The sequence below is a fragment of the Cricetulus griseus genome, chromosome 5 (genome assembly GCF_003668045.3).
Source record: "Cricetulus griseus strain 17A/GY chromosome 5, alternate assembly CriGri-PICRH-1.0, whole genome shotgun sequence".
Lineage (NCBI taxonomy): Eukaryota > Metazoa > Chordata > Mammalia > Rodentia > Cricetidae > Cricetulus > Cricetulus griseus.
In genome coordinates this window covers 88,989,119-89,004,809 of record NC_048598.1, presented here as the reverse complement: position 1 = coordinate 89,004,809, position 15,691 = coordinate 88,989,119, and the positions used below count along the sequence as shown (strand labels likewise).

General features: G+C 49.8%; 1 protein-coding gene across 4 annotated transcripts in view; it reads right to left on the bottom strand.

Moving 5' to 3' along the window:
- The window catches only part of Ttc7a (tetratricopeptide repeat domain 7A), a 111,373-nt gene that overhangs the window by 23,370 nt on the left and 72,312 nt on the right, over positions 1–15,691 (bottom strand). For all 4 annotated transcript variants that reach the window (XM_027417984.2, XM_027417986.2, XM_027417985.2 and 1 more), the window contains 2 exons: positions 13,550–13,710; positions 801–917 (listed from right to left, as the gene is read on the bottom strand). In XM_027417984.2, the coding sequence (XP_027273785.1) occupies positions 801–917; positions 13,550–13,710 (278 nt within the window). The remainder of the gene's footprint in view (positions 1–800; positions 918–13,549; positions 13,711–15,691) is intronic.

The window sequence follows — 15,691 nt, the reverse complement described above, 5'->3', positions numbered from 1 at the left end:
AATCCATCACCCACAGCTTTCTGGAAGTTTCTTTTTTTTTAAGATTTTATTTATTTATTATATATACAGCATTCTGCTTTCATATATATCTGCACACCAGAAGAAGGTACCAGATCTCATAATGGATGGTTGTGAGCCACCATGTGGTTGCTGGGAATTGAACTCAGGACCTCTGGAAGAACAGTCGGTGCTCTTAACCTATGAGCCATCTCTCCAGCTCTTTCTGGAAGCTACCCACTAGTTCTGCCCTGCTTTGGAATCTTCCAGGCCTGGTAGATTCCCTGGTAGTCAGGGAAGGCTAACTCTGTCTGAGGCTTTTGACTCCATCCCATTTCCCTGGGTCTCCTCTGGTTTCCTTAGGAGAGAGGTTCCTCTAAGGAAAATGGAGGACTTCTAGCTTCCCAGAGTCCCTGTGTACAGGCTCCATGGTCTGGGACTCAGGGCTCACTTCACAGTACTGTCATCCAACAGGTAAGCAACTGGCAAATTGGACAAAGGCTCAGGATCTCAGTCTCTGATAACACAGAACACATGAGTGGTTGGTGTGTCACATAAAGCAAGAGGCCCAGGACCCAACTCACCAGGTCAATCTTCTAACCAGGTCTTTGTGTGCGGTACAGAAGACTGCCGAGGGATTAAAACTGAGCCGAGAATACAACCCTCAACACTGAGTCCTACATCTCCATCCAAACCAACAACCATGTTGTGTGGGCACTGTGGCCTTTCAGACAACTGCCACCTGCCAACCCTGTCCCCCACCCCTGCCCTGGGGCAACCCAAGGGGCAAGGACAGCACTTACCCCAGCTGAGAGAAGTTGTAGAGGGTCTGCCACAGTCTCAGCATTTGCCTGCAGGTCACAAGGGCTTCCTCTGGACCCTTCAGCACCTGCTCCAGTTTCACCTTGGTGAACATCAGGCTATGGGGAATGCGAGCCACAGTCAGCAGGTCCTGGCTTTCCTCCAGGGGTGGGGGGAGATCCCCATATGCTCACCACCTCCCCAGCCCACAGAAGGCACGGCCTCTGCCACACGCACTACACATTCCTCCATGCCTCAGTTTCTTCCCATCTTCATCCCAAACCATGAGATATCTTTCAGCGGTTGCCAGTGCCTGCCCTGACCACCCTACCACCCAACCTTGATCAGGAGGTATCTCTCAGTTGTGACTCCCAGCCCTGCCTGATGTGCTCTGCCCCTACAAGCTGAGCTAAGCAGCACCTTGAGTCCTACCAACATATGGCCAGGATTTCTACTTCTGTGCCCAACAAGACACAGGACAGAGCCTCGGTAAGAACCACACTTAGGAAACAGTTTTTTTATCTCGTGTGTAGGGGTGTTTTGCCTTGTATGGATGTCTGGACCACACTCCTGCACTCAGAAAGCAGCTTTGGATCACTACCTTGAACACATCGGCAAGGCCAAAGCATTTAACCCAGATCATTAGCACTCTTGTTCACTAAGGATTAGGAAGGCGAGGGAGCCCTGCTGTGTTTGACAGTGCTAGCCTTACCTTGTCAGGGAGGTCCACCTGTGCTGGAAGAGGGGGCTGGGCAGCATTCAAGTACCACAGTGTATTGGTGTTTCGAGATCAGCACACTGGCAACACTATTATACAGGAGCTACCACGGCAGTGTTTGCAGAAAGCTGAACCACCCAGATCCATACAAGGCTGGGGCAGAGTTCCCAGAATGGTCAGCGAGCAGTGAGGCCCCTTGATCCACTGCCACCACTGCTGAAATGGACCACTGCATGTCATAGACTTAGTCACTGTCAGTGCTGAAGCAAGGCCCATGTGGCCAAACATGCCTGCTCCAGGAAAGCTGAGCTGTGTATTTATAGGCTCTCATGTAGCCTTGGATTTTCTACAATTCACTATGTAGCTGAGAATGACCTCGAACTTTGGATCTTCCCACCTTTTCCTACCAAGTGCTATGAATGGAGATGTTTGCCATAATGCCCATATGAACAAAACTTCTCAAAAGAGGCCGAATCTGGCTGTGAATGGGAACTCCTGAAGGGAATCCATTCTCAGAGGGTGACTGGCTGATCAGAGTGTTAGGATGATGGAGACTGGAATACTGCAGGTCCAGAGTCTAACTACCTGATCTTAGAATAAGTTTTGGGCCCCCTGAACAGCCATTCCTTGCCCACATCTATGTTGGAACTAACATCTTGTGATAGTGACTTAGCAAGTAATTAGCTTCTACCAATCCCAAAACCAAATCCCCCATCAGATAGCACCTTGGGCCTATAGAAAAGCTTCCCCTATCTTGCTGTCCCTGCCTCTGACTTACCCTCCAGCATATTTTAAAGGTGCCCGAATTTATGGCTTTCTCTGTTATGCAAAACTCCAAAACATTTTAAAATGGCTTCTACATTGGAACATGGCATTTGGGATAATCTAAATTTGTGTTCCCGGGACCGTGGTCTGATGCGGGATGTCCTTCTGTAGACTGCGAATATGTGTTGCTTCTATTGGTTGATGAATAAAGTTGCTTTGGCTTATGACAGGGAAGAGTATAGCTAGGCAGGAAAGCCAAACTAAATACGGGGGAAAAGAAGGTGGAATCAAGGGAATGCCAGCAGCTGCAACAGGAGTAAGATGTCAGAACATTACTGGTAAGCCACGGGCCACATGACAATATACAGATTAATAGAAATGGGCTAATTTAAATGTAGGAGCCAGTTAGTAATAAGCCTAAGCCACTGGCCAAACAATTATAGTTAATATTAAGCCTCTGAGTGTTGATTTTATAAGAGACTGTGGGACTGGGTGGGCCAACACACTGTTTTGTGTGATGTTAGGGATTTACATGAACTTCTTGCATGTTACAAAAGCACCCTATCATTTTTTTTTTTTTTTTTTTTGGTTTGGTTTGGCTCTTGCTATGGAGACCTGGCACAGCTAGAACTCTAAAGGAGACTAGGCTGGTCTTGAAGTTGTGGATGAACCACTTGCTTCTGGGACTGCAGGCATGTACCATCATGCCCAGTTCAACCTAAACTTTAAGCTCCACTTTCCCTAAGCATTCTGCAACTTTTCTTGAACATCAGCTCATGACCCATCCTCTGTGAATGAGGTCCTGAGGGCAGGAACTGGGCAGAACAGGGCTAAACCCTGAGTGGGGAGCTGCCGCCATCTTTCCTTCCCAGATCCCTGAAGAGCCAATTTCTGCCTCAAGGTAACAATTAGAGTGCACAATAGCACTTAGAACCAGAGTGTTGGGCTGAGGGTGGGGGTCAATCTAAGCCAACCTTCCCTTAGATGGCCAGAGCAGCAGAGTTCTAGGTAAGTTACCAGGGCTGACCAGCCCCCAGATTTCTGGGACTCTCCACAGACAGCCTTCATGGCCAGGGCGCCCTTCTCGCTGCTGCCATTGAGACATACCAAGTCCCAATGTCAGAGCTAGGAGGCTTGGGATAGAGAAAGCTAAGCTGGACAAACAGCCTCTATCAACACAGGCTATGTCCTGCTGGTAACTGACATTCCACTCACATGAGTGACCAGGAGTGGAATTTCTCAACCCAACCACATCCTCACTGGGTTAGGCCAGAGGTTCCAACAATCACCCTTGGGTGTGCGCCTCAGGGTGGAGGGCCTGAGGCTCCAGATTAGCTCCTGAGGAGACTTCCTTGGTGGGTAGCTGGACACTGCCCGAGGGATCTTACAACAGAACGTGTCCTGCCTGATGTCCACACCATCAGGACACATGCAGCGGTGTGGTGGTGTCAACAACTCCTTGACACTTTTCCCTGCTTTGTTTCACACTGTGACCTCTGCTGGGGCTCACCTTTCCCCCTGTCACATCTGGCCAACTCCTACACAGATGTCACCCTCCAACTTTTTCAGTATCTCCATGGGGCTGTGTCTTAGTCAGGATTTCTATTGCTGTGAAGAGACACCATGAAAACTCTTATAAAGGAAAACATTTAACTGAGGTGGTGGCTTATAGTTCAGAGGTTCAGTCCATTATCAATCATCATGGTGTAAGGTGATGGCTGGGAGTATGGTGGCATGCAGGCAGACATGGTACTGGAGAATGCTACATCTTGATCCAAAAGCAACAGGAAGTGATCTGAGACACTGGGTGGTATCTTGAGCATATATCAGACCTCAAAGCCTGCCTCCACAGTGATACACTTCCTCCACAAGACCACACTCACTCTAACAAGACCACACCTCCTAATAGTGCCACTCTCTTTGGGGGCCATATTCTTTCAAACCACCACAGGCTGTATTCACCCCTTCCGGTTAAATCCATTACAATGTCTGGCATACTGGCCTGTCTCGAACTCAGGGATCCACAAACTCAGGTCCATAAAAAACCTGGATCCAGCTCTTCCCGCTAAGACATTTGTATCCAGACCAGAAAATGAACAGATTCATTCCCTACTCAACTATTAAGACAGAGCCCTTGGCATGCCACTGTGATTGGTTGGAGCTATGGTCTGACCTCATCAGAGCCCTGTGCTTCCAGGGGAGCTTCTGGGGGACAGGTAAGGCAGATTTAGCAAGCTTGGCTCTCCCCCACCTTCAGGCCCATCACATGTCACATAGATGAGTCTAAAATGTCTTTGAATAAGTAATTATAAGTCTTTAGGAAAAATTCCAAGGCTCAGGTCCTCCTTCAAGAAGCTCCTAGGTGGGCTGTGTACTCAGTTGGCATTTAATTACATGCCGTGTCTCTCTTGTTTAGTTTAATAATGAAGATAAGTTCATACGAAGTTGTTTTAGCCAGATGGTCCAGGAACAAGTATATGGCCAGTCCTGGTGTAGGAAGGAAAGTCACCATTTATCTCTGTGTCCCCTTGGGTTGTACCCAGCTGGCAAAGAAGTTCTATCAGCTCACTCATGTCCCTAGAAGCAGTGTGCATTGTTTCCCCAGCTCCTGAGTGGGTACCTAGCATATAGTGTGTGCTTAGCCCAGGAGTCTGGTCACTTGAGTTCTTAAAGCTGCAGTGTGGGAGGGACACACAACATCAGGCAGGCAACACACTGGCCAGTTCCATTTCAACCTGCTCACAAATAGGCTCTGACCTCACAGGATAGACTCTGAGGAGGAGCAATGCGCTCTAGGTGTGCCGTGTGGGTCCTAGGTGTGCTATGTGGGTCCTAGCTGTGCCGTGTGGGTTCTAAGTGTGGTATATGATGAGTATCTGGCTCTTTCTGACTGGGGGTGGTAGCGGTCTTCCTCTCTGGGGTCAAAGGCAAAAACGTATAACTGAAACATGTCTGTAAGACTAGAATACCAGAATCTACCAGGCACCCTGGCAAAAGCTATTCCAGGAGAGGGATGGTTAACTTTGATCACATTATTATTAAAATTCCTCCATGAACACTGGCCTGGGAGATGGAAACTTGAACCAAAGTCCCACCTCTGTTGAGCATGTCACAGGTTCTAGACCTGTAAAACAGGAGGGAAATCACCTACTCACATACTCCCCATGAGGCTGAGCCCTGATGAGCTAGGAGAAACCCCAGGGAGGCACACAGCTGTCCACAGCTCAGCCTGCCTGATGCTCAGGGCAGGCTCCTCCTTGGAAGCTGAAACCCTATGAGACTTTGAAGACATTTCTAGGCCAGCTGTCTCTGAAGGCTCTGGCCTTCAGAAAATGCCTGAGTTTCTGGCCTCTTCAATAACTTCTGTAGCCTCCATGACGAACGGGAAAGCATCCTCAGTTGTGAGAAACCTCTTACAAATGCTGGTCCTAGCAGGGAGCTAGAGACAGAAGCCCACTGTCTAGCTCAGCTCTTGAGCGTGTCTCAGGCTTGGGCTCCCTCATGCACATCTTAACTGTTCACCTCATGTACTGTGATAAGGTAAGGTGTTGCCCTGGCTGTGGCTCACTTCCTGCCAAATGGGATCCCGGGGAACTTCGTCCTTTCCAGCTCCTTTTGTGCTCTCGCACGGAGTGCCCCAGCCTCTCTGAATGAGCCCACACAATTGTGAAGCTGAGTCGGGATGACCTAGGCTGTCCAGTGCCTGCTCACGGTTCCCCTTGAGAACTGTTAGCTGTTGTTCTCAGACCGGTCTTCCAGCCAGGCCTGGGTTTGCCTAGGCTGGGGCCAAGCTCTTATCTCCCAGTGCCTTTCCTTCAGACCCAATAAACAAACCTCTGCCAAAGCACGAAAGAATGCAGTTGAGTCGGAAGGGCTCCTCAAGGCCTAGAAAGCTGTGGATGTCCCCAGGACTTGAGCAATTTGAAGGAAGCAAGGGTTTGGGGAAGCTTCCAGAATGTTCTATTCTCCCTGGCCCCAATGACCTAGCTGTGCTCCTGAGGTCTTGGGAAACTTTTCTTGCTCTCATTGGCTCCTTGAAGGGCGGCAGCAGGTGTGGCGAGTGTAAGGAAGGGAACATTATCTCTTTAAAGGACAGTAATTAGTAATTGTGGCTGGGCCTGCTGCACTGTTTTAATGAAGAGTTCTATTTTTATAGAAAACATATAATTGAGTGAAAAAGCAGGCTATTCTCTGGGTGAGGTGGCCATACCTCCATAAAGTCTAACTGCTCAGGCCGGAGCCTGAACATAGCACGGGATCCACGAGAAGGGTTCCCTGGCTTCCCCAACTCAGAAGCAGAAAGCCAAGCTGATTGATGACTCAAGTATCCCTGCTTCTAGCCATGGAGCCTGAGGTAAGACACCTGGATCCAGAGCCTCACCCGTGTCCTCGTGTGTAAAGTAGAAACAACAACAGTTCCTATCACTCCTAGGGATGCTGGGAGGGTATGGGAATGCAAGAATGGGATGCAAGAATAGGATGCCCCCACAGGTTTCTAGCATGTCACAGTATCTAGCTATCACTGCCACAGGTTCTAGTCCCCACAGGTATTTAATCTTGATTATTATCTAACATTGCCATTAATTCTTCATATGAGTTATAAGGTCAAATCATGGTGGGTGTGGTGGTGCATGCCTCTAATCCAAACACTCAGGAAGTAGAGGCAGGAGGATGAGTAGTTCAAGGCTAGCCTAGGCTACATGAGAACTTGTTTTACTAAAAACAATACCAAACAAAAAGTCAAAGCATTACAACAACACCAAACCCAAACAAACAATTAAGCAGGATTAGGGCTGTGATGCCCAAATCCTTCATGTTCCCTCCTTTCTCTTCCTCCATGAGTTCCCTGTCCTGCCAGTCTGAGGGTCTCCTGAGGTGTACGCATGTCCAGCCACTGGGGTAGGTGACAGAGGAGAGGCCACAGTCTGCCACAGAGAGATTCTCAAACTCAAATAATGCAGGGGGAAGAGTCAGCATCAAGTCTTCAATGGGGTAGTTCAGCTTTGAAGTGTGCAAGCTCAAGAATGGGGAAGTCTCAGAGGCCAGTGAATTTGAATGCCCAAGAGGTTAGGAGGGTCACCAGGAGGACCAAAAAGCAGGCATCAAGGTCTGGAGTAGGCACAGGGGCCTCCATCTCATGACAGGGTGACAGCATGGGCACAGGGACAGGGAGGAGCTGTACTCCCCACCCACAGCACCAGCCAGTCCTCTTGGTCCTGTAAATCACCTGGCTCTCATGAGGAGGCCCAGATCTTGTCCAGGATGCCAGGGTCATGCTAAGCAATGCAGGGCCTCCCACATCCTCCAAATTCTACTGCTCTGGGAAAACCACGAGGGCAAGGGACTGATCACACACACACACACACACACACACACACACACACACACACACTCACGCGCGTGCTCTTGAGAGTGTGAGTTTTATAGGGGCTTTAACAGGAATGGCCATCCCTAGTCCTAGTTTTATTACTTTCCCCAAGACTAATCTTTAACACTCAAGGGATCCTTTTTTAGCAGTTCTTCACCCCAAAGCTAATGGTTTTTCCCTAGTGTGGAGGATTATTGTGGCCCCTCTTCCCTAATCCTTGAAGGCTCACAGTGATCCTCCACCTCTTAATGAATTTAACTCGATCCTACTCTGAGCTTTAAAAAGCATCGGCCCAAAAGCCTCAGCTTCCTGAAGTAGCTCCTGTCCTTCAAAGGCTCTGCCCCACCTGGGAGGAGCCCCAGCCGCAGATCTGGCACACCATGCCCTGACCGGGCTCTTCCCATCTGTGTGTACTATCGACTTGAGATGGACCCCATCAGCCCAGTCTCCCAGCCTCGACTTCCTTCCGCCATAGGCCACCTCCAGACAAATTCCTAATAACCATGCCAGACTTGAACATAAAGCACACAACATGGGCCTTGCCATTTCAGGGAGACTGTCTGAGAAGATCTTAGGTAGGACAAGGGTAGGGTCTGGCCTCAGTTTCTTTATCATCTCCGTCCAGTGTGCTCGCCAACCCTCAAAGACCCAAAGCCTTCCTATTAAAGAGGCAGGCTAGCCCTGCTCTTGTAGGCAGAGTCCTCTCGAGTCACAGAGTGGGACCACAGAGGTGCTCACGGGATAGCTGAGGGGAAATGCTGAATGTCAACCCAGCTCAGCCAAGGAGGAGCTGACCTTTGAGAAGGATCTGACCGGTGCCAGTGATTATGCCTGGCTTAGCACTTCCTCAGCCACATGGCCAGCGAGTCCTGGCTGCTGTCCCCACGCACTGTGGCAGCCAAGCATGTTTAATGAACCCAACAAAGTGATAAACTATGTTTGTGTTAATCCCTTTGATTCCAACCCCCTCCGTGAGCGTCAGTATTCCAAGCATCCTTTGATGTGCCCGAATCCTTCATAAGAACAATCAAATAAACACACTGGGTTTAAGGCAGAAATGCTAACAGGAGTCCCAGGACTTTTCATCCCTTCTGCTTGGTGGATTGTACCTCCAAAAATAGGTCACGTGTAACCTGAAAAATAGGTGAAGGGGGCCAGGTGGCTCAGAGAAATGCTCTGGAGGTTCAACTTTAGCCTCGACTGGATCTAGCTATACTATAGTCTGGCTCCAGCTAATACCTAGTTATTTCACCTCAAACATTTTCCAAAACAGCCCTGGTTTCCTGGGGGCAGATGGCTACAAGTAGTACATTTGTTTATCTGGGGCGAGCAGTAGCTTGTGGAGAGGGCTATGTTGTTTCTAGCCTGGCAAGTGCCTCTGGGGCGCCAATATACTTCCCTCAGGACTTCCAAGTCTCCTGGGTCTAGGGGCTGGGCCAGCAGGGGCTCTCATGGATGCCTATTCTGCAGATAAGGGGTGGGTAGGTAGCCCTGCCCACCGGGGAGTAGGGAAGAGAACACATTTACCCCTGTATCACCTTAGGTATGCCCTGGGCCCTCAAAGTCAGCCTGTCAGGCTGCCAGGGCTGGGCAGGGGAAGTGACTGACAGCTTGGTTATTGGAAAGCTCCCATCATTAGCCTAGGATCTTTGTTTGGTTTCTATGGTGACCTTCGCTACAAGGGCCTGACTCAAGCTAAAGGAATGTGTTACCTAAAACCATGGCCAGTGCTCATGGATTTAAGGAAGTATACTCATGAGCAGACCATTCTCTCCACCCTGTATCTCTGTCCCTCCTGGTCAGGCTTCCCAGCTGCATCTTCCATGAGAAGGAAGGACCAGCAAAGACAACTCTTGGCCTGCTTCAAATTCTCACATTCCCCTCACGGGAAGCCTGTGGCCCTCCTGCCTTGGGCCTTCTGGCCAGCTGGCACATGTGTCTCGGGCTTAGTCGGAAGCCCATGGGATTTCAGGAAGCTGTTGGGGGTATCTGGTTCCCACCACACCAGGTTCACACTGTCCCCAAGCAGGCATCGTGTTGGCCTCAGCACGTTTCTGCCTTTTTAACCCCGAGCTGCACTCCCCAAAGGCCATCCTACAGCATGGAACTGAAGGTCCCCTGCATTTTGCTTCCTAGTCCCTGAGTCAGAAGGGTTTTCAGAGGCTGAACTGCACGAAGGCTAGGTTCTGCTCTGTGTGCCTAGATGGTGCCTGGGTGGGAACAGCAATCTCTCTATGATGGACCCCACAAAAGCTGGGTTCTGCTCTGCGTGCCTAGATGGTGCCTGGTGCCCATGGGGGAACAGTGACCTTTCCATAAAAGATTTTGGCCTGCTCCCCGAAGCTGTGTCATTACTTAGCCCAGTCCTACCCTTATCCCCTTCCTCTCCCAGGTGTCAACGGGACTGCTTGAGGCATCCCCTCCACACTCTGACCTTAGAAATAGTCATCCATCAGCCCACGGCCTTCTTAGTCTGTGTTCATAGTACACTTCAGAAGCAAAAGAGGCAGGGCAGATTTTTTATTTATTTTATTTTTTTTAAGGAGGCACAAGTTGCTATGATTGGCATGGATAAGTAACAGAAGTAATTCACAGGCAGTGACCTAACTGGCTCTCACTGGGATAAACTCTTAAGATAGGGGTCCACTCACCTGCCAGCTTCCTCCTTTGCCTAGGCCACTCCCAAGCAGTGGCAAAGCAGGTACCCTACATGGACCTACTGGCTTTCCTCCCTGGAGGACAGTTCTTGAGTCTGCTGTAATGATGACTTTGCAGAAGGGAAAAGCCTCTAGAAGGCTTGGTCACCAGGATAATGGCTGCAAGGTGCTTGGTGGGAGACATGGGCCTATAAGTATTCTAAAATAGACTTGGTTAGGGCCAATGAGGACAGGCCAAGGGGGGTTGGCCTGTGTTGTTTTGCTGAGCGATATTTATTGGACTGGTTGTTTAATTAACTGCTAGCAACAGCTGGAGCCACACATGGCTTGTTCCCAGCTCAGGGAGCAGCTGGAGAAGCAGGGCTCACAGTCAATTGAAGAGCAATGACATTTTTCAGTGATCCCTGACCCGTAATGGACTCAATGACATTTCCTGCTAATCCATGGGTTTTTATACTCCAGGGTTTCATCTGTGGGGAATAGTATTGACTTACTTGCAAAGGGATATGGTCACTCAACAGACCCGGGGATGTGTGTGTGTGTGAGTGTGTGTGTGTGTGAGTGAGTGAGTGTGTGTGTGTGTGTGTGTGTGTGTGTGTGTGTGTGTGTGTGTGTGTGTGTGTGTGTATTTTTTTCTATAAGAAAGGTGGCCTGAATTCCACAAATTCCTGTTCTGGTTAGTTTTGTAACCTTCTAGGGCCAGATCAGATCAACGAAGAGTCCCTGAGTCTGGGAACTGACAGGCTCAAGATAAAGAATGACTTCCACACCTCAGCTGTCTGACCCCCTGTAACTGAGCAGGCTAAGTGGAGGAATTCTCTTCGGGGTAGAATGCACTCATTCCCTGCAATTCTGCAGAACACTCTGTAGTGACAATAACGTGAAGGAACAATAATGTGAAGGGTCTCACACCCTAGAGCTCTTGCTGTCCCTTAATGCAGTATGATGTCTCTAGAGGTGAGCAGTTCCCATGGCATAGGCTGCCCCCTTAAGGCTCTGCCTGCAGAAGCAGAGACACTATTTTCCAAGCAACTCCATATAAACATGAGGGCAGGGAGTGGAAGAGGGAAGCACCAGGAAGTAGGCACAGTTAGGCTTCACAGAGGCAAACAGCACAGTCTACACCCCATCCCCTCCTCCTCTCTGGGGTCTTGGCCCATCTAAGAACTTGCTGAAAGCTATCTCCTTGCCTACAAGTAGGATAAGTTCTCATTCATGTGCACCCACAGGGTTCCTTTTGAAGGGGTTGGGGTGGATGTGATGTGAGCTTGGATTTGCACCAAGCTCAAAGCCAAACCTCTCTATCCTACTGTAAGGACCCTCAGGGGAATAGGGCACACCTAGGTGAGGTGCAAGGAAGGTGTGGAGAGCACAGCTATGTAGAGCAACGGGGCTCACTCACTTAGGGCCCAACCAGCCCCAGAGCAGGAAGATGGGAAGGAAGCCACTGGGAGGAAGCATCTTCCTGGGGTGGTCCAGAGAAGCAAAGGAGTGGACCCCATTATACCCCCATACACCTCACAGTGCTTGGGGTTCAGTCGGACTTTTAGCCAGGGCTTTAGCCTTCACAGCAGGTCAGGGAGGTGCACAGGACTAGAAGGACATGTGGAGCCATGAAGAGAGGCTGAGGAGCAAAATGGGAGACCCAGGAATGGAAGGGCGTAGCCCTGCTCCTTCCTGCTTCACATTGAGGTTTCCATGGAAGACATCATTCGGAAAGGACTTGGGGCTAAAACAACATTCAACGCCACAACCCTCCTTGCACCTTGCTCTTCAGCGCTCAGCCCTGGCAGTGGGCAGGAAGTTTCTTCTCTTCTTACCCTAGGGTTCTAAGCTTCTTGGTTTGAGCATTTCTTTTCCCACTTAGCCCAACTGATAAGGTAAACACACATGCATGCACAGGCACACAGAGATACGTGCAGGCATGTAGACAACACACACACTGGCACGCATGCCAGGAGTAGCGAGTCAGGACCTGCCAGGCAGGTCAAGACGAAGTTTGGAAAGAGCAAGATACCACTGCGAAAAGCAGAGGCCTCTTCTTTTCTGCAATGTTATTATATATAAAAACCATAAGGCTGGGAAGATGGCTGTCTGGGTGAAGGCACTTGCTGCCAAGCCTGAAGACCCCGGGTTCTATTCCCAAGACTCATGTGATAGAAAGAGAGAACCAACTACCTCAAGTTATCCTCTGACCTCCACAATGCACCATCACATGTGCGCACCACCCCATATAATTGTAATTTTTAAATTAAAACTAAAATAAAACATTCAGCACTGCTGCATTATCCCTGGGATAATTCCTGATGCCCACACCTGATTTATCTGTGTTCTATAATTCCTGAATGGTGTCACATAAAATGAATAATCATTCCTCCAAGGCTGGAGTAAGGATCAGAGTCAGGGCTATTCCTCAATACAAGGATGGATTATCACAGTGGATAAACACTTTACTAATACCTGGCTATGAACAGCTGAGACCCACTGGGGTAGGATAAGTGGAGTATGTGTGAGGATGACCAGATGGGATCAGGAATTGGGCTGGGGTAGTTTAGACTGCAGGCAGCAGACAGTCTAGTCAAGGAGAAGCAGGGAGAGGCTCAGGGGTCATCAAAGCATGACCTCCCCCTAGATGGCCATGATGTGGCTTTTGCCTTGGGTAGCCCTGATGTCCTGCTTTGATGGCAGTAGTTCGGTCCCTTGTGGTGGGTAGGAGGAGGAGACCCGGTCCTGCTCCGCCTGCTGCTGCCCTGTCCCAGTGCAATATCAACCTGCTCTAAGAAGCAGGGAGTGTGACTGGTGTCATAAACATGAAGGGCCAGGGCTACCCTGGAGGAAGAAACTATTTCCCCAGCTTCCAGGATGTAGTTGGGGATGGCTCCTTTGTCCTCCCAGCTACTTTTAGAATTTCATCCTTGGCAAGGCGTGTTAGGGTCATGATTAAGTGACATGCCTTACCCAGTGGTACCCTCAGGTCTAGAGGGCGGGGGGTGGGGGAAGCACTGTACACACACAACCCAGCAGTTTTCTTCTCTGGGCCCACAGCTGAGCACAATGGGCTCACTAGTCCTCACCAAGCACCTTCTGTGCACAGTGCCACAGCCCCTTGTCATTCCTACCCCACCTTGTCCCTCTACCCAGCAAGTATCTAAACAACGGACACTTATACCCTGTGTCCTGGCTGCAGTATGTGCACAAGGAACTATGCAATAGCCAAGGCTAGCCCTCACCCATCAGACTCACTTGAAATTCTCAGGGTACTCGGCGATGGCCATATTGATGACATCCAGGGCGTGCTGGTTATGCTTCTGGGCCGAGAAAAGCAGCGCTAGCAAGTGGAGGGCATTGGCATCATCCCTGCACATGGTCAGGGACTCCTGAAGATGCTCTATGGCGCTGGAGATCTGCCAAGAGAGACCACCAGCTTAGGGACCCAAGCCCCCAACTCAGATTTCCAGCCATGGCTCAGCTTGACTCAAGTAGGCACTCAAAAAACATTTCCTGCCAGACAGCCTGGCAAGGGTTAGGGTAGGCCAAGGTAAGTGTCCTGAATGGGGGCAGTTGGGAGCCCTGGGGATAGGCTGCCTCCCACATGTGGAAGCCCCTTCCCAGAGCTTTGCTAACAGGGGTCAGAGTCCCACTCAAGGGAAAGATAAGGAGAAGAGGGTGTTCTAGGAAGGTGGTACAATGTGAGCAAAGGCGAAGAGGCAGCAGAGATGAGTGACAGAAAGGAGTGTCCTCTAAGGTGGGTGGTGTGGAGCCTAGCTAGAGGTGAGGCTTGGTATTTGTACTTTGTGTTTTTCAACTCATTAATTATTAAGGGTGGTTCTACAGCAAGATTAGATAGGGAGGATGATCTGAGAAGTCACTGCAGGCAGTTCTAAGGGGAAACAAAGCCTTTCCTTCAGGTGCAGCTGACCTGCTGCCACATAGCGCCCCAACGTTTACGGCTCGGGTTTGCCTCCTTCCTGGTGATGAGTGGAGGAGGGCAGCTCCCACTGCTGCACTCAGAGTTCTGCAGACTGGTGAGGAAGATGACATGCCGCTGGCCCCCACTGTCTTACCAAACCCTTGCTACTAGCGGGGCCTGGGAAAAATCTGATGGTCTCTTCTGCTGAAGAAGTTGTATGCACGGTTCAGGGTGGATCAACAGATCATCCTCAACACTGCTCTCCTCACGTTTGATTGTACCTGAGTCCTTCCACCCTGTCCCTGCTCCGCCACAGAGGTCAGTAGGCTCTACAAACTCTCCTCACATGGCCTGGCCTGTGAATGTCTGGCAGAGTCTGGGGAGTTTGCACAAGTATGAAAGAGTTAAAGAAATTCTGGTTGTCACCAAAAGAAACATGCCCCATCAAAGGAGGCTGGGTTGTCGTCATGATTGCAGCAACTCCATAACCATCCAAAGTGACCAGCCAGGTGGCTCTACATTCCCTTCACTACCTCCTCCTTCTCTATCATGGCACACAAGACAGTCAGTCTCCTGTTCCAAGCCCACCTGCCACCTGAATCAAAACAATTATGTTCTCTGGGGGACAACTGGGGTGCTAGAGACAGCATCACCTTATTTGTGAATGTGAAGATCTGCGTCTCTTGTACCTGGGAGCCCCTGCTTCTTGGAATTTCATGTCCTACAGGTTAGGTACATGGTTTACCTGCGATGGATTAAACAGGCAGGGTATGTACAGATGGACATGCTTTGATACCTTCTAGCCCTTGTCTGTTCAAGCATTCCCATCCTGAAAGGCTGGCGTTCTAACACTGGTTAGCACAGGCTAAGCCCACACAGCCTGCTAATGCTATACTGGGTGAGCGAGGGGTTCAGTACAGGCTGGTGGTTCTCAACCTTCCTAACCCTGCGACCCTTTAATACAGTTCCTCATGGTGTGGTGACCCCCACCACCACCACCATAAAATTATTTTTGTTGCTACTTCATAACCGTAAGTTTGCTATCTTTATAAATCATAATATAAAATATCTGATATGCAGGATATCTCATATGTGACCCCTGTGGGGGTCGTGACCCACGGGTTGAGAACCACTGATATAGGCCAACTCTCCTTAAGCTGTAGGCTCACAATGCAGTTTGGTAATGTCCGGCCCATCATCTCTGTCCTCAGACTTGTGGCAGTCATTACAACTCAGTTGCCCAGAATGCATGAGGCTGCTTCTCCCTGCTGCCTCAGGAAATATCATCTTCATTGTCAAGGCCTTGCTTCTGTGGAAATGCTCATCCATTCCCTTGCCTTCCCCTCAGCCACCCACCCCTGGTGTATGTGGAGGCTGTGACTGCATCACCAGAGAGAGGACTGGAAGACACGGCACCAGGCAGGAGGGAAGAGAGTTAGGATGGCCTGTTTGGACAACATGCTAGCTACGAGCCC